The sequence below is a fragment of the Octopus sinensis genome, linkage group LG6, assembly GCF_006345805.1.
Source record: "Octopus sinensis linkage group LG6, ASM634580v1, whole genome shotgun sequence".
Classification (NCBI taxonomy): domain Eukaryota; kingdom Metazoa; phylum Mollusca; class Cephalopoda; order Octopoda; family Octopodidae; genus Octopus; species Octopus sinensis.
This window is the reverse complement of record NC_043002.1, coordinates 113,819,441-113,844,757: the sequence shown is the minus strand read 5'-3', so window position 1 is coordinate 113,844,757 and position 25,317 is coordinate 113,819,441. Positions and strand designations below refer to the sequence as shown.

The window sequence follows — 25,317 nt, the reverse complement described above, 5'->3', positions numbered from 1 at the left end:
TTATAATGAAGCCAAAATACCCTGATCGTGACAAGCAAATGAAGGGGTCTTTATGCAGTTACTTGGTTTCCTATTACTCAATGGACTGACAGTATCTGAGAGTCATTAATATATAATGCATATTTTTTTTATCTTTTACATGTTTCAGTCATTAGACTGCAACCATACTGGAGCACAGCTTTGAAAAATTTTTAATCAAATGAATTGACATCAGTACTTATTTTTCAAAGTCTGGTACTTATTCTAGCAGTCTCCTTTACCAAACCACTAAGTTACATGGACATAAACACACCAACTCCTGTTGTAGGGGACAAATACACACATGACAAGCTTCCTTCAGTTTCCATCTATCAAATCCGTCCACAGAGCTTTCGTCAGCCCAAGGCTATAAAAGATGACACTTACCCAAGGTGCTACGCTGTGGGACTGAACCTGAAACCAAGCAGACTTCTTACCACACAGCCACACCTGTACCTGTCATCTTTGATGGCAAAACAAAAAAAAAACTATCTACTTTCAGATATCCATGGCTAAGTTGTTGTCGTTGTGCCAGCTTGGCTGTTTCGGTGACCATGCTGGTATAACCACATGATCAGTTGCACTTTTCATACCAACTTGTTGCTATTGTCTAGCCTCAAGATGTCCCTGATAAAGCAGACTTATGAACAAAAGCATCACTTTTTGGTTTTTGTTTTGTTTTTTTTTTTGAATGGAAGCAGTATTTTTTTTTCAGGAATAGTTTTCCTTGGACCACATTAGCCCAAGTTCTACTATTTTGTAAGACAGTAGGGATGAAGGAGATGACTAAGGGCTGAGATATCTGGTGCATTGATGTACTCAAGATGATTTGTCTCCTGCAATAGAATTGTTACTGGCACTGGTGTCGCATTACAAGCACCCAGTAAACTCTGGAGTGGTTGGCATTAGGAAGGGCATCCAGCCATAGAAAACATGCCAGAATAGACAATGGAGCCTGGTGCAGCCCCTGGCCTTACCAACTCCAGGCACACCATCCAACCCATGCCAGCATGGAAAATGTACATTAAATGATGATGGTGATGCGTAGGATATGATATGAGAGAGATTTGACTGCTAATTTCTAGAAGATCAGGCAACAACATAGAAACTCTTGCTATCATATCAAATACTAACATGAGTCTGAGTTCTGTTTTTCATGTTCAACATATATTTTACCTCTGTTTCTTTCATTATTTGATTTATGTTTTAGTAGCTAATCCATTTATGTATTTATTTGTAGAAGCTCACACGCCCTGGACGGGTTCTCGTAGGAGAAGGTGTTTTAACAAAAATGTGTCGTAAAAAACCAAAACCACGGCAGTTTTTCCTCTTTAACGATATACTTGTATATGGTAACATAATAATCAGCAAGAAGAGGGTATGTTATAATATTTTGTTCATAGAATTAAAAATTTTTTTTATTTTAATTTTTGCCAGTGAATCGTTTGATTAGTAACTATTCTGAGGTGGAATGTTTGCTGAAAGAATCACTTATACTGTGTATGTATGTGTGTGTGTGTGTCTGTTGGAAATTTGGAAGAATATTTAGGTGCTTTTACCAGCTGCCAACTGCTTCTTTTTTTTTTTCTATAATATAATTACAATTACGTTTGTGTATTTGTTTTGCAAGATTCTTGATGTGAAGTCATGTGTTGAAGCATATTGTTATATTTGAGGATGGCCATATTTTGCCAATTAAACACGCATGCTATACATTTGGTCTTTACTTAAGCTTCATTATTGTTATTTTAGTTTCTTTTTCAAAGCTCTTTCGTCACACACTCTGTGACCTCTTCAGTGACTCTCTATCCCATGTGTCTCATCTTGTCCTGCTTATTCTATTTAATAAATGGATTTTAGAAATGGAATATGCCGAACAAGAGGAGACATGTGGAATAGAGCCACTGAAGAGGCCACAGGATGTGTGACGAAAGAGCTTTGACAAGAAGCTAAAATGATAATAATAAAGCTGAAATGAAAACCAAACATATATTGCATGTTTTTAATTTACAAAATTTGACCATCCCCAAATATAACAATACCTTTACAATGTTATTGTCAAAACTAATTTTATCAAATTTCAGCTATTTTTGTTTCCAACAGTCTTCTATTTCTTCTAATTCTGTTGCTGCAATAACAATAAGAAGAGATAAGTGTATAAAGACTGTTCAATATTTATTAGTAGATACAGAGAAAGAAGGGCTTGATAGTAGATTTGTGTTAATTATATGATGGTTTTAACCAATCAGTGGATATTTTATTGCATACAATCTAGAATGTGTAACTATGGAGCAGGGTCTTTTATCTTGATAGTGTAGAGTATACCTTTTACGTTTGTTGTGAAGAAACATAAAAATCATCTTGTTTCTGAAATTTTAGATAAAGTTTCTGAACATTTTTAATTTTGTTAATTTTCAGTACAATAAACAGCACATAATTCCATTGGACGATGTCAAATTAGAAGATATTGAAGATGACAAAAGTAAGTTTTCAACTATTAGTTTTGAACAAAGGATGTTTACGGATTTCTGGTTGCTTAAATAAAAACCAATCTGCTGCTAAACTAAGACATTAAATGACTTTAAAAATAAAAAAAAAGTTGAGTCAAGTGTGGTAATTATTTTACTTTCGTTTTATATCATAGATGATGAATGATAAGCACCATTGGTTATAACTTTCCAATGAGCCAATTACTTGTTCACTGCATTCCTAAAGGCAAGAGCAAGAAGGAAGTGTTTGTAACTCACTGCAGAGCAATTATTATAGAGAACTTGAAATTTATTTAAAAGTTTTTCTTTGATGTCTTTGTTTCTTGCCAATGTACCTCTACCTACACATGCATACATTTCTCACTCATCCTCATCATCACCTGCCTTTCATTGCTATCATCCATTGGACAGGTTGACAGAAACTGACCACAAGCTGAGGGACATCATGCTCCAATGTCTCAGTTTAGGCGTGATTTCTATGGCTGAATGCCCTTCATAACGCCAATCACTTCACAGATTGTACTGCATGCTTTTGCTGTGGCACCAGCACTAGTGAGGGTGTTTTGTAATTGACAAGACCAAAGAGCAGCTGTGACGTAAGGAAAAATAGGTGAAAGAGAGTGATGACTGAAGGTGAAGTATGAGAAGTGTGTTGAAAGGGACAAACTAGAAGTTGTCAGGTGTTAGTGTAGATAGTAACAGAGTAGTAACTGCTGAATGTGGGGCATGAAAGACACTAGGGAAAGGAGAAGGAAAAGAGTATTGTGTGAGGTGTGTGAGAAATAGAGAGCAGGACAGAGTAGAAAAGTGAAAGAGTTCGTTGTGTGGGGAGAGATATATACTGATAATATTGATTTAACTAAGACTTCAATTTTCGCCTTTATTGGGTTATTCAATCAGATTGAAGTGGTTAAATATGCTATTAAAGGCGAAACGTGAAGTCAATGTCAAATCAATATTATCAATAAATTTTACTGTACTAAATCTATGGAGTCCCGCCAATAGTAAATATTTTGTTGTTTTCTCCTAGTTGATCAACAACATTAGATTGTGTATGACACACACACACACACAAACCTATATATATATTTAGATATGCGTGTATATATATATATATATATATATATATATAATATATATATGAATATATTTAGGTTGTGTATGTGTATGTGAATCATCCTCGTCATCATCGTCGATTAACGTCCACTTTCTATGCTGGCATGGGTTGGAGCCATCTGGTTCGCCAGTCCTCAGTCAAATCGTCCAACCCATGCTAGCATGGAAAGCGGACGTTAAATGATGATGATGATATATATATATATATATATATATGACAGGCTTCTTTCAGTTTCCCTCTACCACATCCACTCACAAGGCTTTGGTTGGCCCTAGGCTATAATAGAAACCATTTGCTCAAAGTGTCACACAGTGGGACTGAACCCTGAACTATGAGGTGTGGAAGCCGCACCTATGAAATTGTTCAAAAAATTATCTCCACAAAAAAGTTCACTTGGAAAATAAAACATTTGATCACCCAGAGAAATTTCAATAGAGAGATATGACAATGATAGATAGGTGCAGGAGGGGTTGTGTGGTAAGTAGCTTGCTTACCAACCACATGGTTCCGGGTTCAGTCTCGCTGCATGGCACCTTGGGCAAGTGTCTTCTGCTATAGCCCCGGGCCGACCAATGCCTTGTGAGTGGATTTGGTAGACGGAAACTGAAAGAAGCCTGTCATATATATGTATATATATATATATATGTATGTGTGTGTGTCTGTGTTTGTCCCCCTAGCATTGCTTGACAACCAATGCTGGTGTGTTTATGTCTCCGTTACTTAGCGGTTCGGCAAAAGAGACCGATAGAATAAGTACTGGGCTTACAAAGAATAAGTCCGGGGGTCGATTTGCTCGACTAAAGGCGGTGCTCCAGCATGGCCGCAGTCAAATGACTGAAACAAGTAAAAGAGTAATTCAGCCATTCTGCTACAAAACTGAAACATGAAAATGTGTTGTGTAATGAGAAATTAAATCAATTTGTTCATGAACCTCTCTTCTTCACATAAGCTAAATATACACCTGGATAAGTTGTTAGTCTCTCATAGTTAATCTAATCCAAAGGGTCTATTATTTACTCAGTGGCTAGCTAATGCGAGGCTTTCTAGAATTAGGTTTGGCTGTGATGGATAACTCTCTCTGCTATCATTCTCAAAATTTCATTTTTGCTCCACATCTCTTAAACTGAAGGAATAAACAACCAGGAACTAATCTTCACCATATTCTAAGAAAGTTAGTTGGATTTTCCATTTATCCAATGTTTCTGTTAAACAACTACTTCACTTTTTCTAATGAGAAATATGTCAGTGGGTTAACTTTAGATCCAGTGATAGTGTATATATACTCCATCACATGCACGCACGCACGCACACACACACACACACACACACACAGACAGAGAGAGAGACAGACAGACAGACAGACAGAGGTAATTGACATTGTACATCAAGTAAAAAAAAGAAAAAAATTCTCAGAACACTGCTTTTGCCCAAACAAACATGTATAAACATATTTACAACCAGCTGGACTGGTAGACTTGGAGACTCAGACTTTTTTTGTTAAATATAACACAGCATTTAAAATAAGGCATGAAATGTCAATCATTCTGTCAGTAAGTTGACACCCTATTGCCAGTTCAAGCTGTGACTGCTGATTGTGTAATCAGACAGAGAGATAAGTCAGGAGTGGGGAAAACCATGGGTCTATTCTTTTGGTTTACAGCACATAAATCTAATTTTAATCATACACTTGCAGAGATTTGCTACTACATGTAGCTATAGTTATCAATATAACCTGATGTTTTCATCTTTTTAGAAATGTTGCTTGGATTCAGTTTTTTTTTAGTAAAATATGCCTTCAAGACATACAATTACTTATCATAGCTTTTACCATTTTGCAAGGCCAGAGATTTGGTTGTTTGCACTGATTATGTAAGGATTACTTCGATGCAGATTATAGTTTAATCTTCTCAGTAATCCAGCTTTGTATATGTTTTCTATTCTAAATAAGCTTCAAAGTAGTAATCTTTTATGAGGGGAAATAGGTAGCTGTTTACGTTGTAAAAGCCAGCCAACCAAATGATGTTCTATGCTATCTTCTTTCTCCTCATCAGAATTATAAGAAATTTGAGAGTCAAATTACCAGTGTCTATAGTCTTCTGTATACATTATCGGTCACTATGACAGTCTCTGCATTCACCATTACCTCTGCCGCCACCCTCATAATTATCATTTTCACAACAACCACTGCCATTATCTTTATTATCATCACTACACCCAACACCCCCATTTGCACTGCTACTGCTATTAAAAGCATTACTAATACAGCTTATCATTATGACTACTAATTATTACTAACATAGTCACCACCACCACCACCGTTGTCATGTCCACAATTACTAAATATCCTCATCAGCTCTCCCTGATTGCTCTCCTGCTCGCCACCAATCCTGCTCTTTCTTTTCCATCAACCAGCCCCGTACTATATTTCTGAGAGAGCCTCTGTATGGTTGCTCAACCTGCTAGAAATAGCAGCCGAATTTCTTCAATTTACACACTACCATCTTGAAAAAAAGAAACACATTGGACAATGCCTTCCTAAAAATACAAGAAGACAGGATGGTCATTGACTAGAAAGCTTTTGATCATAGATCTGACCTGGAGCTAAATTACATCTCTCTTTCTCTCTTCTCCGACCCTTACTGTCTGTAGCCCTCCCCATCTCTCAGCTGTCCCCTCTCTAGTCCCTGCAATTTGTTTCTCACTTCACTCCTCCCAAACTGTTTCTCACTTCACTCCACACCTCCTCCAATCTTCACAGATCTCCTCCTACCCCTCTCTCTCTCTCTACACACACACATCCTTTTAAATATTCATTAAACTTCTTTAGCTCTTATTAAATGCTTAATAATAATAATGGTTTCAAATTTTGCCACAAGGACAGCAATTTTGGAGGAGGGGATGAGTTGATTACATCAACCCCAGTGTTCAACTTGTACATATTTTATTGACCCTGAGTAGATGAAAGGCAAAGACCTTGGTAAAATTTGAACTCAGTACATAGCAACAGGTGAACTACCGCTAAGCATTTCATCCAGCATACTAAATGCTCTTTTCTATTAAAGGTCTGAAATGTTGGTGGAGGGGACTAGTCAATTATATTGACCCCAGTGTTTCACTGGTACTTAATTTATTGATCCTGAAAGGATGAAAAGCAAAGTTGACCTCAGTGGAATTTGAACTCAAAACGTAAAGGTGGACACAATGCTGCTAAGCATTCTGCCTGGTGTGCTAACACTTCTGCTAGCTCACTGCCATAAATAATAATAATAATAATAATAATAATAATAATAATAATAATACCAACAACAACAACAACAAGAGCACAAACCTCTGCCAAGGCAACACCAATGTCCTGTCAGTGATTAGCTGGAGATTTTTAAAAGGAGAAAATCTGAAATAAACTCGATTTCTCTCACAAAGAAGAATATTAAAAATGAACCCAACTGCTCTCAAAGATTAAGTAAAAAAACTGGTAAAATAATCCAGATTCCTTGTCCACTACTGGATTGATCCCAAAGTCTAATCAGTCTGTGCTAGTCACGAAGTTAGACATCCCTGAAAGTTTCAACCAAATCCATCCAGCGGTTCTTGAGATATCTTGTCCACGGCTGAAAACAATACCTCTGCCTTCACTAAGGCAGCGGTAATAATAATAATAATAATAATAATAATGAATCTAATATTGGCATACGACCATGCATCACAGTATTCTCACACACATACTGATAGAGTAAAGAATTTATATTAACTTGTTATTATTGTTTAACTCCAGGACAATCCTGATTGAACATAGCTATGATCAGAGCATTCCAACCATGACTATCCAAACTTATTTTCAGACTAGGCCAGTGGTTTTCAACCACTTTTTACCTACGGACCCCTTCATTTCTTACTTTACTCTGGTGGGCCCCTATAGCCCTTCAATGTTTAAAAACTAATTTTATAGATACTTCTTTCAAAATCCCTTTTTTTGTTATTCACTCATTCACTTCTGTAGGTTGAACTATGTCAAATATTTGAGAAAGAAACCTAGCTGTTTCTTGCAATACATTGAAATAAAAAATTTCCATGGGTCCTTAAAATACTACTGTGGATCTCCAACTTACTATTTTGTTAGTGTGAACTCCCAAAAATCATATATAGATCCCCTCCCAGGGGCCATATGGACCCTGGTTGAAAACCACTGAACTAGACAATATATTCATGATTACATTATCCAAATTGTGCCCTCCTTTATTTTAAAGATAATAAGGTGATTCAAGGGGAATTCTGCTGCATTTTCTAGCAAGTTGAGCATCTATGTAGCTACTCCTTTGTTGATTTAGTTTTGTAATTATTGTCTCACAAAACCTTAAATTCTACAACTCTTAAATTTCTTTTATACTTCCATCCTCCATCATACTTCATACTAAATGCCATTGTCATTTTCTCTTACCAATTACTTTCTCTGCTAGAGCTTATTGATTCTTATATATATATATATCATCATCATTATCATCATCATTTAGCGTCCGCTTTCCATGCTAGCATGGGTTGGACGGTTCAACTGGGGTTTGTGAAGCCAGAAGGCTTCATCAGGCCCAGTCTGATCTGGCAGTGTTTCTTCGGCTGGATGCCCTTCCTAACGCCAACCACTCCTTAAGTGTAGTGGGTGCTTTTTACGTGCCACCCGCACAGGTGCCAGACGGAGCTGGCAAATGGCCACGGACGGATGGTGCTTTTTACGTGCCACTGGCACGGGGGCCAGGCGAGGCTGGCAACGGCCACGATCGGATGGTGCTTTTTACGTGCCACCGGCACGGGGGCCAGGCGAGGCTGGCAACGGCCACGGATGGATGGTGCTTTTTACATGCCACTGGCACGGGGGCCAGGCAAGGCTGGCAACGGCCACGAACAGATGGTGCTTTTTACGTGCCACCGGCATGGAGGCCAGTCGAGGTGGCGATATTTATATCAAGCTAATGAAGTAAACTCCAATAATTCCAATATCACCATTTTCATCATCATCATTGTCATCGGCAACACCTACACTGTCATCACAGGTGCCACCTCTACTGCTATCGGTACTTGTAATAGTGTATGGTAATTGGATCACTCTCAATAACATGATTAGACATTTCTATTTGTCTACCAACTTCATATTGTAGTGCTTTATTATTTCCCTGTCTTCAAAGACTTTGATATTTCAATAAAACAGCAGGAGACTTTCATTAAAGTTTTGCTGCTTCACAACTTTAATATGTCTTATGCTAATTTTCAATAAATAAATCTTGTTGTTTGGCCCCACCAGGTTATCTTTGCTTACAGACAAAATCAAATGTAGTCTAGACAAGACTATCTTTTACCTGTTTCAGTCATTAGACTATGGCCATGCTGGGGCACCACCTTAAAAAATTTTAATTGTATGTACCAACCCCAGTACTTATTTTCTAAAGCCTAGTACATATTCTATTGGTTTCTTTTGTCAAACTGCTAAGTTACAGGGACGCAAACACACCAGCATTGGTTGTCAAGTGAAGGAAGGGTACAAACAAAGACACACACATACATGTATACATATATATGATGGGCTTCTTTCAGCTTCCATCCACCAAATTCACTCACAAGGCTTTGGTTGGCCCAAGACTAAAGCACTAGACACTTTCCCAAGGTGCCACACAGTGAGACTGAAACCCAGACATTGTGGTTGTGAAACAAGCTTCTTATCACACTGCCATGTCTGCGCCTGTCTTTACTTTTCATTTTTTACTTGTCTCAATCATTGGACCATGCCATACTGGAGCAATTCTTTGAAGAGTTTAGTCAAACAGATCAACCCCCCAGTATTTATTTTTTAAAAACCTGGTACTTGTTCTATCGATCTCTTTTGTTGAAGTTATGGGGGATGCAAACAAACCAACACCAATTGTCAAGCGGTGGTAGGGGACAAACACAAGGCACATAACATAGATACATACATGTCTGTCTGTATTTTGCTCTCTCTTTCTCTCTCTCTCTCTCTCTCTCTCTATATATATATATATATATATATATATATATATATATATATGCTAGCAGTATCGCCCGGCGTTGCTCGGGTTTGTAAGGGAAATAACTATATAAGCATTTTTAGAGATGTAAAGTATAATAGCCATCTCAATATGGCTAACCACAAAGGGGGGGGGGGGTTACTGTAGCTTTTTACGTTCTGAGATTTAATAATAAATTTTTAGAGAGTTACTTCCCTTATATATGCCAAAAATGCATTAAAAATGGAAAAAATTGATGGTAAATTTTTTTTTAAATCGTAGACTCATCGTAGACGCGCGCTAATACCCAGAAGGGCTCGATATGAATCACGACTATAAGATACCCGGTTTTGATTACACTGCACCGCAAAATGTGGGAGTAGTTAGGAATCTAAATCGTAGGAGACAGACAGCACACAACCTCACTTTTATATATAAAGATATATATATATATACATACACACACATACATATGGCAGGCTTCTTTCAGTTCTCATCTCCCAAATCCACTCACAAAGCTGTAGTTGAAGGCACTTGCCCAAGGTACCATACAGTGAGACTGAACCCATGACCACATGTTTGGAAAGCAAGCTTTTTAATCATACACCCACTCTTCCAGCTCAGTTTAGTAGGCCTGACTATAGGATCCAATGTATCCCTTTTTCAAGAAGAGACAGGATGTGATTCATAACAAATTTATCTGCTATTTCTTGGTGATCAAGTAACTATGATTAGAAGATGATTTGGGTGCTATTTCTAGCCCATGTAAAGGCTTTCTCAATGGCTAAGTGTAGGGTAAAACATTATGGTAATTGTATGAGTTAGTCTATTGGTCATACACTGGCGAAAATAAATTTAAGACCGATGATAAAAGGTCTTAAAAATATTGAATTTCTAAATGTCTCAAAGAGACCTGAGCGGTGGTGGAGTGATAGAGCGGTTGTATACTGTCAACTTAATGTGACAGTCCGATGAAGGGAATTACACCACCGCTGTTTAGCCCTAGGAAATATTTAGCCCTTTGCAAATATAAGGACACAGGAAATGTATCAAAGCCGACAGGAAGCGTCAATGTTTCCTAGGGCTAAATGGCGGTGGTGTAATTCCCTTTACGGAACTGTCACATTATGTTGACAGGATAAAAGTTCTATTTCTTACAAAATATTTTGTTATTGTCTGCATAATTCGAAAGAGAAATAAATTCTGAATAAGGTATAAAAGATAAAAATAATTTGTAGTGTCAGTAACAAAATATTTTGTAAGAAATAGAACTTTTATCATTGGTCTTAAATTTATTTTCCCCAGTGTAGGTCATTAGTTTGTTATGGCCAACTCATTGTAAACCTCTCTGGCTCCAACTCATCAAATTGTAAATAGATGCAATGAGGAGAACTGTTGTTTATGTTGAATGTCTTCACCTTCATCTTCTACCAGTTACTTTTTTTTTCTAGTATGATATATCGATTCTTTTCTTTTTAATATCTTGGCTAGTGAAGTAAATTTGAGTAATACCAATATCATCATTGCCAGGAGCGTTACCACAGCCAGCCTCTTCTTCCTTGTCATCACTATCATGAGAGCACCATCACCACCACCACAACTACTGCCAGCAACCATCATCATCGTTATTATCCATCGTAGTGAGTGATAGTTAGATCACACTGAAAAACATGATTAGATGTTTCTATGTTTGTAAATAACAAGAGCTCTGTTTAATTAACGATCATTTCATAAACACATTGTTTGTGTTGAAGTCCTGAACTAAAAGCATTAACATTTGTGTCCTCTTCTAATCAATTCTATTCAGTTCTGTTACCACTTGATACAACAGCTGTGAATTACTCATCTATATAAACGAGTGCTATGGTAATGATGTGGTGGCTGCTGATTTGGGACTAAATGATCACAAAATAACAATGATGAAGCAGACTTATGACCAAAGATGCTCCAGCCTTGACCATCCCATCTTTTAACCCTTTAACCTTCAGATTACTCTGCTAAATATAATGCTTATTTATCCACATTGTTCGCCTCATCTTGTATCTTTGATATTTTGGTGTGACTTTATTTTTAGTATAACATTGTAAGGTAAGTGTGAGAAGCTGGATATGGCCAGTTTGAACATAAAACAGATGGAGTATTGTCCAGATACGACCAGTTTAAATGCTAAAGGGTTGATCAAACAATGTATCTTAAAACTACATTATCTGATCATCATCATCATCATCGTCATTTTATGTCCATGTTTCCATGCTTTCATGAGTCAACCAAGTTGTCACAGTCCAAGTCAGTTCTTATTCAGAATTTACTGCTGTCCTAGACAGCTCAGAAACCATGGTTACTACAGTCTGTCCATCTGTTTCGCAGAATGTATTGGGTAATTTTATCAGAGCAGGGACACTGGAAATGTTGTCTTGTTCCCAACAAAACTGAAAAAATCTTTTCTCCAATCTATTCATACATTCAGTGCAATGCATCCTACATTTTTTTTTTATTGTAGAGTTTAATTAAAGAAAGACATAGCTGCTATTTCTTGCAGTTGGTATTTTTATCCCTCTATCTGTCTTCTTTGCCCACTATTCCTGGAAGATTCATCAGAGTACAGTTCTCAGGCACCTCATCTCAGAAGCAATTGTCATTCTACTTCCTAGCTGGATCACCAAGTGTTACCGATACTTGGATATTAGATATTTATTTCTTTGTTGCCCACAGGGGGCTAAACATAGAGGGGACAAACAAGGACAGACAAAGGGATTAAATCGATTACATTAACCACAGTGCGTAACTGGTACTTATTTAATCGACCCCGAAAGGATGAAAGGCAAAGTTGACCTCGGCGGAATTTGAACTCAGAACGTAACGGAAGACGAAATACGGCTACGCATTTCGCCCGGCGTGCTAACGATTCTGCCAGCTCACCAGCCAACCGTCTTATTCTTGATTTACTGCCTAAGTCTCCTACTGGACGGTTTGGCTTGAAGAATCCATCTTAAGATTCTTTCTTGCAACATTCTAATCACAAGTTTATTGTACCATTACTGTAACTTCATAATGCAAAGAAGTTGTACCTCAGTCCGGAAAAACTCCTTTACCTCTAAGCTGTGCACCCTGTCCAGCATGTTTCTCTGGTATTCCTTCAGAGCTGCCCCATTTCATCTACTTGTATTTGCTATCGTATTCTATTTACTATTTTACTTGTTTCAGTCATTTGACTGCGGCCATGCTGGGGCACCGCTTTTAGTCGAGCAAATCGACCCCAGAGCTTATTCTTTGTAAGCCTAGTACTTATTCTATCGGCCTCTTTGCTGAACTGCTAAGTTACGTGGATGTAACCACACCAGCATCGGTTGTCAAGCAATGCTAGGGGGACAAACACACGCACACACGTACATATATATACATATATATGACAGGCTTCTTTCAGTTTCCGTCTACCAAATCCACTCACAAGGCTTTGGTCAGCCCGAGGCTATAGTAGAAGACACATGCCTAAGGTGCTATGCAGAGGGACTGAACCTGGAACCATGTGGTTGGTAAGCAAGCTACTTGCCACACATCCACTCCTACGCCTTCTTTCAGAATTTTTCATCTTCTGTTAATTTTTTTTTTATATTTCTGTATGTCTTTTGCAGACTTAAGAAACGGCTGGAAAATACTAAGTCCGATGAAGTCATTTATTGTCTATGCTGCCACTTCGAGTGAAAAATCAGAGTGGATGGCCCATATCCGCAAATGTGTTTCATATTTAATCAAGAAAAGTAAGTTTGCACTTTACTTCTTCATTCAGTTTAATCATGCATGTGACTTATTTCTCCACTACATCAATAGTTTCTTGTGAAGTTGGCACTCTAAAGTGTCCAAACAATATACACATCAGTAATTTTCTTAACTCACACAGCATTGCATCTTACCATTATTAAAGCGAATGTTTTAGTCTTTAACAATCAATGTATATTAAAATGAAATTAATGATGAACACCAGCTTCAGCTGTTTCTAATAAGGTCCAAGCAACCAACCTAGGGAAGAAATACATGAATTACAATCATAGGTATAACCATTGATGGTTACCTTGCAACTATATCATTAAGAACCAGCTCTACAATCAAGTATTATTCAAATCAGCTGATTCCAACATTAATCTTTTAGTAGTAGCTCCATAATTATTATCATACAAGATGACTGTGACAACATTAAACATTGAGAGTCAGCATAACAATTAAATCAGTGACATTAACCAAAACTACAACTGTAAATGATGGTGTTGTGAACAAGCCTTCATTGTCATCGTCATCATTTAACATCTGTTTTCCATGCTGGCATGAGTTGGACAGTTTGACCAGAACTGGCAAGGTCAGGGGCCGCACCAGGCTCCATTGTCTGTTTGCAGTGGATCTTGCATGCATGAAGTGGATTCGATCCACCGTAGCCAAATTTAAATTAACACTGCAACAGAACTTTTCCCATGGTGGAACAATGGTTTTTCTGTGACAGCAGTTTGACATTCGCCAGATTGCCTTTAGCTAGGCCAAAAAAATGTCTTCACCACTTCACCCTTTCTAACCTCTTCTACTTCACCAAAAGCTAGAATAGAGATAACAAGACCACCAACTAAATCTATTGTTCTCAATGATATGTCTAATAGTTCTTAATAGTTATAAAAGCAAGAACACCCCAAGCAAAAATCAGTTGGTAACGATTCAACAAGTCCAGTCACATGGTGACGACTCAACCAGTTAGTCACTTCGGTGACAACAAAGTCTGGCAGACCAGCTAGAACCTTGGTCAGAGAGAGAAATGAAGTTTGCTGTCAGCAACTGAGACAACACCCTACAATTCCCACTAGCTCTAATTCTCTTCTCTTACAACATCATTCTATCTCTCTCTGTAATTAAGAGGACACAAACACAAACTTTACTTAGTGTGGTTTCTGTGGCTGGACACCTTCCTAGCACCAACCACTCCACAGAGTGTAATGGATTGGTGTGTGATTGGTAAGACTGATACCATAAATATTCTGCTTAAACCATTGCAAGTCAACAGCTGCAGGAAAAACACAAAGAAATTGTAGAAGGTTGGTGTTCTTGGGAGAAAGGTTTATATGCAGTTGTTAGTTTGAGGCCTAGAGCAGGTGTGTTTGGATATCACATGGGGGATATAAGATGAGGGGGGAGAAAGTGAGTCAGAAGTATCAAGTACCCTTTCAATGCAGTTGGGATGTTTGTGTATATCAAAGTAGTGCTGATGTAGGAGCCTTACTTCATTGTAGTCTTCACTTTTGTTTTGTGGAGTGTCAGCAATTGTCGGGAGCTAAAGTATATTCAGGCCCTGAAGAGAAGAGCCAGTCTTTAGGATGCAGTCCTAGCTGTTATAGAGAGATCCTCAGTGTTAGTGAGGCCTAACATTTGAAGCACCTGTGGAGCATTAGTTGAGTGCTGCTTGTGTTTAAGGGGTTTGTGGCCCTAGTATGGGGATGGCATCACTTTTGGCTCTGCTGTGGGTAATTGTAATTTTTGCATGGGGGCATAAAACTGAAAGGTCGTCCCAGGTGGCACACACTCTAGCTCCACCAGTGGTGTGTGGTGCCATGTATTTTTCAAATTTGAGTAGTGCTTTGTGTTTTATACTTTTTAAAATAAATGTTGCCATCTATCTTCTGGTCATCCCAATCCATCAGACCTATTGCCAAGGTATTACAGTTGCAAATATCCTATCTTATTTTCAGATAAAGTTTATCTAGGACTACATTATCCAATGTGACTTTCCTTTTTTTTTAAAGATGAATGGATGTGATTTGAGAGAGATTCAGCTGTTGTTTTTAACAAATTGAATTCTATATCAGAACATACTTCTTTAGAATTGAATACCTGCCACCCCACCTTTTCTCTTAAACATTTCTGCTTCTTTTTCAGGAGGAATTGAGCAAAAACCAGATCTGAACTGCCCAGTTTGGGTGCCAGATTCAGATGCATCTGAATGTATGCTTTGTAAAAAATCCGTTTTCTCTGTTATTAACAGACGGGTGAGTGGTCCAGCAGTTTCTCTTTCTGACTGTTATTCAGATATTTCAACTTTGTTTTCTTCTGAGTAGTACAAGGCTAATTGATTCCTAGAATAAACATAGTCAAATGAATTGACCTCATATTATTGATATTTTTTTCACTTTCCCTGTCCCTAAGCCTGTATTGGTAACTGAATATACAACTAAATAAATTGCAGTATTAACCAAAAACACTTATTTAATAAGATAGTTGAAGCTACTTTGTTGATATTGTATTCTGAATTACAGGTTTGGTGGCAGAGAGTTCTAAGTGAAAATCATGTTTTAAAAAACTTCTATCAACAGATTTGGAAACGAGTTTGAAATTTGTATAGTTTATAGGCACAGGTGTGGCTGTGTAATTAAGACGCTTGCTTCCCAACCATATTCTCTTGGGTTCAGCTCCACTACATGACACATTGAGCAAGTATCTTCTGCTATAGCTCTAGGCCAACCAAAACCTTGTGGATGGAAACTGATAAAAATCTCTTGTGTGTGTATATATCTATTATATAAAATCCATTCTGTTTGTCTGTCTGTGTGTGTGTGTGTCTTCTAGGATCTCGGGCATCCTCCATCCGATTGCACTCAAATTTGATATGTAGATACCGACGATATCAGGGCGTGTATAAGTCTTGAAAAAATTACAAAAATCGGTTCCAGGTGAGAATGCGATTGATAAAGCCATTGGAACGTGCATTTATATGCGCAAGTACATCAGCTGTTGCAATGTACTTACTGGTACTTTAAACTCTTCGGTTGCATATTTGCGTGAATAAAATCGTTTTTCTTTGGAATAGAAAAAAAGTCTATCTTTATTTCTTCTTTTGCTGGTGTCTCAAATGAGTTGCACCTGTATTTCAAAGGGACAGTCTTGTCATGCTATGTGTCACATTGAATCTCCCTGCGAACTGTGTTAAAGGTACACATGTCTGTGGAGCGCTCAGCCACTTGCATGTTATTTTCACAAGCAGGCTGTTCAGTTGATTGGATTAACTGGAACCCTAGTCATATTTACTGATGGAGTGCCAGTGAATATGGATGAAAGTGTGTATATGTATGTGTATATATATATGTATATATATATGTATATATATATATATATATAATATATATATATATGTATGTGTATATGTATGTATATATATATACAGGTGCAGGAGTGGCTGTGTGGTAAGTAGCTTGCTAACCAACCACATGGTTCCGGGTTCAGTCCCACTGCATGGCATCTTGGGCAAGTGTCTTCTGCTATAGCCCCGGGCTGACCAATGCCTTGTGAGTGGATTTGGTAGACGGAAACTGAAAGAAGCCTGTTGTATATATGTATATATGTGTTTGTGTGTCTGTGTTTATCCACCTAGCATTGCTTGACAACCGATGCTGGTGTGTTTATGTCCCTGTTACTTAGCGGTTCGGCAAAAGAGACCGATAGAATAACTACTGGGCTTACAAAGAATAAGTCCCGGGGTCGAGTTGCTCGATTAAAGGCGGTGCTCCAGCATAATAGAAGACACTTGCCCAAGTTGCCACGCAGTGGGACTGAACCCGGAACCATGTGGTTAGTAAGTAAGCTACTTACCACACAGCCACTCACGCGCCTATGATTGATTGATTTTTTTTCCTGCGCCTGTCTCTTCATTGAGTTTGTTTTTTAATCTGATACTGCAGCGTGGTTATAACACTTAACTTCGAATGATTTCATTAACCTACTTGAAAATAGTTACATAAAAAAAAGTGCAGCTTGTAGCCATTAGTAACATTTAGTAATTAATGAAGGTTTCATTAACTTGCAGAGTTAGCTCATGTTCCCATAGAGCTTGGAGAAAGACAACCCAGTCAAAATGACTCGCCTCAATGCTCTGAATTTTAAAGTATTGTTGGGAGTCAACTTTATCTAAAGCAAGCATCATAATAGTTACTGGACTCAATAAATAGATTGAACCCCTCCTCTACAAAAGCTAGTTTTGTGGCACATAGATAATCTGGCATTCAATTTATTCACCTTGATAGCCTCCTCTCTACTCAGTATTTCAATCACTGACCAATAACAAGAGACAATTCTTTAGCCATCACAAAAGCAACCTGCCTGGGAGGTTTTGTTTAATAAATCGATGTTTTGTTCTTCTCTACTATTACAGTTGTCTCATTATATATATATATATATATATATACCAATTAAGGACTGAACACGAAAAGTGGACAGTCAACATGCTAGATATAGACGTCAAATCGCCATTCACCACAAAAGATTATGTTCTCAGATCAAACTCAACACAAAACCATAGCAATAAACAAGTGAAAAATATACGAAATAAAATAATTACCCATGTACTAAATTAGTTTCAGCTGTTATTTTCCGCAAGGAAAACTGCAGCCATCATCAGCATGGTCCGTTATAAATGTAATTTGCTGGACTAGATGCAAACACGATACCGGAATATCGCGTGCATGGAGTTCAGCCTATTACATTTGAATATATCTTTCAAATGCCTTTACTTTGGCGTGTTCAGTCCTTAATTGGTATATATAAATATTTTAATCTTCGGATTCTTTTTTAATATGCTAGACCACTGGTCTTAATTGATAAATATCAATTTCTACCCTTAATTAATTTTATATATATATATATATATATATATATATATATATATTGTATTAACACTTGCACACACACAATTATTATCTTCATTAGCAATTGTCATTTGAACGTAATTTTCTTCGTTAGCATGAGTTCAATGGATTTGTTGTACAGCATATTGCCACTTGCTTTGGTCTTTCATTATGTTTTCTGCAAGACCCATTCATTATCCTGAGATCTACTTCAATCCCAATAGCAACAGTAGTGGACCTGAAATTAAGAAAGTTGTTGCTGCCTGTAGTGGGGATTGTTTAACTATGTTGACTTGTATTTTAAACTGGGTAGCTTTCTTATCCTAACCACTAGCTGTGTACTTAGTGTGGCATCTAAACCCTTTCAATACCAAACTGCCTGTGATTGCCCCTTGTTGCGTAATAAAACTTCCTGTTTTAGCCCTTTAGCCATATCCAGCCCAAACATTCTACTTCTTTTATGATCAAACCAGCCATATCCAGCTTCTCACACCTAGCCTATAATGTCATTCTAAAAATAAACAATCAGATCATTGAAATCTTGGAGCTATGAGACAATGCTTGATTGGTATAAAACAATATTAATAGATATGCATTACATTTGATAGAGTAATTTGAATGATAAATTAAAAAAACCTTCCATCAAGATTTCATGTTAATTTGTGTCCTAAACACCAGCTTAATAATGACAAAGTTACTTTTACTAAATTTGTGTGAAAATATGGTAACAAAAGAGTCTGTGCTCTAAAGAGATATTAGTTTCTATTGTGAATGGCTCTTCACCTAGGCAGGTTGCTTTTGTGATGGCTAAAGAATTGTTGTCTCTTGTTATTGGTCAGTGATTGAAATACTGAGTAGAGAGGAGGCTATCAAGGTGAATAAATTGAATGCCAGATTATCAAGATTGGCTTGGTTGCATATTAGCAACAGAGGTCAGAAGCAAAGAAAGGGTTATCATGATACCAAGCAAGCCACATAAGATCATTAAATTCATAGAAATAATTAAAATCATTAAATTCATAAAAAGCAAAACCCCACATCATAAAGATCATTAAATTCATGTGAGCCATACAAGATCATTAAATTCACCAGAAATCAATATGATCATTGAATTCATAAACAATTATAGAAAATATAGAATAATAATAATTTTAAAAAAATCTTAATGAGAAAATTTTATGATAGATGAGGAAACAGTAAATTAATGGTATTTAAAAAATTAGAACCAATAGAAAGACGAAACAAATGTCCCTAGGCTGTGTGTGTGTGAGAGAGAGAACGAGAAAGCATGTGGCCTGGTGCTTATTGCAGGGGTTTGCAGCCAGGATCCACGTAAGATTTTGTTGTCAAAGTTCATGTGCACTAATCGGTTATACTTTTGCCAAATCACTAAGTTACAGGGACGTAAACACACCAGCATCGGTTGTCAAGCGATGTTGGGGGGGACAAACATATACACATTATCTATTAATTTGTTATCACACACACACACACACACACATATATATATATATATAAATATGTGGAGGCGCAATGGCCTAGTGGTTAGGGCAGGGGACTCGCGGTCGTAGGATCGCAGTTTCAATTCCCAGACCGGGCGTTGTGAGTGTTTATTGAGTGAAAACACCTAAAGCTCCACGAGGCTCCAGCAGGGGGTGGTGGCGATCCCTGCTGTAATCTTTCGCCACAACTTTCTCTCACTCTTTCTACTGTTGGCCTGCTCGCTTAGCCAGCAGGGTGGCATCATTCGAAGGCTAAAACAATGCAAACGCATTGTGACCAGCGATGTGTAACTACATCTGATGGACTGGTCGGTCACGTGATCACGTGATATACATATATACAATGGGCTTCTTTCAGTTTCCATCTACCAAATCTACTCACAAGGCTTTGGTCGGCCCGAGGCTATTGTAGAAGACACTTGCCCAAGGTGCCGCACAGAACCCAGAACCATGTGGTTTATAAGCAAGCTACTTACCACACAGCCACTTCTACACCTAACCTTTATTTATATATTTTTTTATTTTGCAGCATCACTGTCGGAAATGTGGCATCGTAGTATGTAACCCATGCTCCAGCAGTAAGCTTCTTCTCCCACAGCAATCATCAAAACCTCAGAGGGTGTGCAACAACTGTTACCAAGCATGTGAAAATAACAGTTCAGCTGCTACTTCACCGACTGACATTTGTGAGTATTTCCTTCATTCACACTAACCAGGCAGGTTTGTGTAACCTCAAATTTTGCAGAGTGACACTGTTGCTGCTGCAGTTTCAAGTCATTATTTATAGCATGACCAGCCATTGCATATATCATCATTATAGAAATGACAAAGAGTCAGGAAAACAAGAATCTGTTAATTACTCGCCTCTGCAGCATCAGCTGCTGTGAGAATCTTAAGCCTCATTTTTCTTTACTTCTTTATCATCTTACCGCGCCTTAGATATAAAAAGGACCTTTAAATATAGATGTGTTTACCTTTCAAATTTGCTGGTCATGCTATATATATATATATATATAAAAATTAGAAAAAAAACCACCTTTTATCAATTCAAAATGAACAATTAAATTACACCATCTAGAAAATTACATATAATATTAAAATTAAAATAACAATAATATACCGATGATTAAGTAAATTGCAAAATAATAAAAACGTATATATTTGTTATTCTACCAAATATATGTTTTTATTGTTATTTTGCAATTTAATTTTAATATTTCTATTATATGTAATTGTCTAGATGGTGTAATTTAATTATTCATTTTGAATTGATAAAAGGTGTTTTTTTTCTAATTTTTATATATATATTATATTTTGTGAAATTTGATTTAGTATTTCTAAATTGAATTTTTCCCTGTAAGTTAGGAATAATGTTCCCTCAAATAATTATATATATATATATATATATATATATATATATATATATATATATATTACAGCAGTGTCAGTGCCAAGCAATGTTTAGGCATAACTGAAATTTAGCTGAATTAAAATATGTTTGTGATAAACCTCAGCTTCTAAAGACAAATTCACTGCAGTTACCATGGAGAACACAATTCAGTCTTATGGCAAAAGGTGTAAAAACACCATATCTGCCGTCTGTTGGATTCCCAGACATTCACAAAGGCATTCAGCCATAGAAAATCTGCCCCAATTAGCTCTATCTTCTGACCCATTGCAATCGTGGAAAAGTTGAAACAACAACAATGATAATGGTGATGTGTGTGTGGTAGGTTCATGGCTGCTCTTGGCATTTTCCATTGGAATTCATTTATCAGCAGGTTTAGGTTGTAGGCTTGAAGAATGAAAAAAATACTTACTCTTTTACTTGCTTCAGTCATTTGACTGCGGCCATGCTGGAGCACCACCTTTTAGTCGAGCAACTCGACCCCGGGACTTATTCTTTTGTAAGCCCAGTACTTATTCTATTGGTCTCTTTTGCCGAACCGCTAAGTTATGGGGACGTAAACACACCAGCATCGGTTGTCAAGCGATGTTGGGGGGACAAACACAGACACACAAACATATACACATACATATATATATATATATATATATATATATATATATATACGACGGGCTTCTTTCAGTTTCCATCTACCAAATCCACTCACAAGGCTTTGGTCGGCCCGAGGCTATAATAGAAGACACTTGCCCAAGGTGCCGTGCAGTGGGACTGAACCCGGAACCATGTGGTTGGTAAACAAGCTACTTACCACACAGCCACTCCTACTGTTGCTTACAAGGGTGGATAATACCCCTTATTGTACCTAGATAGGGTCAGGTGAATTGACTAATAAATGTTTTTACCATGGACGTGACACAGTGCCATCAAGAGAATCTGAACCATTAACCTTTCAGCTGGTTATTTGATATCCTATTGTTTTGACCATCCTCATTGATTTTACCATTGAGAAATGCTGTAAAAGATGGTGTGATAGAATGTTGGCCCTTTTAAAACCTATTTTCTTCACAAGTAAATTTTGATAAATTCTTGTTTAACCTCAAGTCAACACTGATCATGAAGAAACTTATGATCAAAAGCAGTCCAACCATGACTTTTTCATGTTTTTTTGTTTATCAGCAACTATACAGTTTAATGTTATTTTTTTTTATTTGGGGTAGGGTATGGTGGTTTGTAGAAGATTTTGATACTTCTAGAAGATCAAACAACTTCTTAATCATGCTTTTAAAGAAATGGAATAAATATGTCTAAGAGCAGTTCCTGCCACAAGTATTTCATTATGTCTTAAGGAAAAACTTTTGATACTGGGTGGGCCAAAAGACACACACAAAACAAGTTCAATATGCTCTGGAATTGTCAAAGCATCCTTCAATTCTTCTAAAATTTTATAAAATAAATAAAAAAGGGATGAATACACATGTACTTTTACATGATGAACAAAATAAATAACTAATAATAATAATAATGTAATATAAAATGTCAAAGGTTTTGGTGCGTGACTTTTGGCCCACCCTGTACTTATTATTTCAGTTTACTCTTTTACTTGTTTCAGTCATTTGACTGTGGCCATGCTGGAGCACCGCCTTTAGTCGAGCAAATCGACCCCGGGACTTATTCTTTGTAAGCCCAGTACTTATTCTATCGGTCTCTTTTTGCCAAACCGCTAAGTGACGGGAACGTAAACACACCAGCATCGGTTGTCAAGCAATGCTAGGGGGACAAACACAGACACACAAACATATACATACACATACATATATATATACATGTATACGACAGGCTTCTTTCAGTTTCCATCTACCAAATCCACTCACAAGGCTTTGGTCGGCCCGAGGCTATAGCAGAAGACATTTGCCTAAGATGCCATGCAGTGGGACTGAACCCAGAACCATGTGGTTGGTAGGCAAGCTACTTACCACACAGCCACTCCTGCGCCTATCTATTTTCATTAGATATCAGATTTTCTGTGAATCTTTACCTTTGTAAATGTCAGTATTGTACTCAAGACATTCATTTATTACTCTTTTACTGCTACTCAGTCCTGAGTATGACTTCAAACTGCATCTAGTCGTGGGGCCCTGGTTTGGCAGTTCCAGGGTTTTGGGGAGTGTGGGAGCACCTTTTAACCACTATTGCTCTCAGGTCTACTCTGGCCCAGAGTAGTAGCACCTGTTAGGGTCCCAGCTATGGAAGAAACTCCAAGCACAAACCCTCACTGCCTTGAGAAAGGAAAAGGCTAGGATAGACAACCTCAACAGCAAATCCAAGAGTGGGCATCCCTCCAATGGTCTGACATCCTCTTTGATACCCTTCCAGTAACTCCAGGGTAAGTGGAGTTAGTAAGTAAGGCAATCCACCCAGAAGGCCATGTCAATGTAAAGCCAACACCTTGCTGGTCACCACAGCTGTCTTAGTCTGCTGAGTCACTGTGGTCAGACCTCCAAGACTAAAGAGAGGGTTTAGATACATAGACTGACTCCCACTTTTAATATACCAAATGCTGGCAGGAAGAAAAACCCTGCAGCATCGAGGATCAGTTTACATGGCCCCTTGAATGTTTGCTGCTCTCCCTCATGGTTTTTGAGCATGGAGAAACTAGTATCACAACTCAATTTCGAATTGAAATGAAGTATCATCTTTGTGAACCTCTTGTTGCTTATCTTTTACTTGTTTCAGTCTAATGAAGACTGCAGCCATCCTGGGTCACTACTTTGAAGAGTTTGTAGTTGAATGAGTTGACCCCAGTCCTTAGTTTTTCTTTAGGCCTGGTACTTACTCTCCTGGTTACTTTTGCTGAACTGTTAGATTACGGGAACATAAACACACCAACAGCTGTTGTCAAGCAGTGGTGGTGGGGCAAACACACACACATGACAGTTTTCTTTCAGTTTCCACCCACCAAATCCATTCACAAGGCTTTGGTCAGCCCGAGACTATAGTAGAAGACACTTGCCCATGGGACTGAACCCAGAACCATGTGGTTGGGAAGCAAACTGCTTACCACCCAGCCACGCCTGCACTTATAAATATGGAAACATTCTTTTTTTTATTTAATCATTTTCATTAGCTTTTGTTCATTCGTTGATTGCCTTATTTGAAATTTTGTCTCTGTTATAAATAAAGGATTCAGCATTTAACTATTTAATTTCAGATTGCCCAACAAATGATGATGGAGATTCATCTGCTGATGACTCATCAGATGACGACAACGATGATGAAGATGAGAAAAACACTTTCTTGGACAGTGCTATCAATGCAAATTACCACGATCAACAGGTATTTATAAGCACATCCTACAATAATATTCTTTTAAAAAAATGTTTTCTGAAACAAAAGGTATTCATCAACTTCATCATTTAGCATTTGCTTTCCGTGCTGGCATGGGTTGGATGGTTTGACTGAAACTGGTAAGCTGCACCTGGTTCCAGGCTGATTTGGCATGGTTTCTATGGCTGGATGCCCTTCCTAGTGCCAACCACTCCAGGAGCGTAATGGGTGCTTTTTACGTGCCACTGGCATGGGTGCGGGTTACATGACACCAGCATCGGCCACAACTATAATTTCACTTGGCTTGACGAGTCTTCTCAAGCATGGCATATCGCCAAAGGTCTCAGTCACTTGTCACCCGCATGAGGTCCAACGTTCGAAGGGTGCTTTTTATGTGCCACTGGCACAAGTATCTGTTACATGACACCGACATCGGTCACGACTATGATTTCACGTGGCTTGTTGGATCTTCTCAAGCAGAGCATGAAAAAAATTCTTTTTTCATTATTATTATTAGGCTGTGAAAAGGGAGCAAAGCTGGCAGAATAATTGGTATGCCAAACAGAATGTTTTGAGTTTATATGTCAGTGAGGTCAACTTTGCCTTTCATCCTTTCAGGGTCAATAAAATAAGTACTGGTTGATCCCTGGAGTCAATGTAATCAACTTAACTCCACCCCTAAAATTGGTGGCCTTGTCCCCGAATTTGAAACCATTATTAGAACATGATGACTGAATCAGTAGATCTTAGGAATTACAACTGTGTTTCGTGGTCTGCTACCACAACAGCTCCTTTATAGGATC

General features: G+C 37.7%; 1 protein-coding gene across 4 annotated transcripts in view; it reads left to right on the top strand.

Moving 5' to 3' along the window:
• Positions 1 to 25,317, top strand: part of LOC115213419 (pleckstrin homology domain-containing family F member 2) — a 212,289-nt gene that overhangs the window by 183,789 nt on the left and 3,183 nt on the right. For all 4 annotated transcript variants that reach the window (XM_029782384.2, XM_029782385.2, XM_029782383.2 and 1 more), the window contains 6 exons: positions 1,259 to 1,396; positions 2,437 to 2,500; positions 13,265 to 13,390; positions 15,543 to 15,652; positions 20,312 to 20,468; positions 24,399 to 24,523. In XM_029782384.2, the coding sequence (XP_029638244.1) occupies positions 1,259 to 1,396; positions 2,437 to 2,500; positions 13,265 to 13,390; positions 15,543 to 15,652; positions 20,312 to 20,468; positions 24,399 to 24,523 (720 nt within the window). The remainder of the gene's footprint in view (positions 1 to 1,258; positions 1,397 to 2,436; positions 2,501 to 13,264; positions 13,391 to 15,542; positions 15,653 to 20,311; positions 20,469 to 24,398; positions 24,524 to 25,317) is intronic.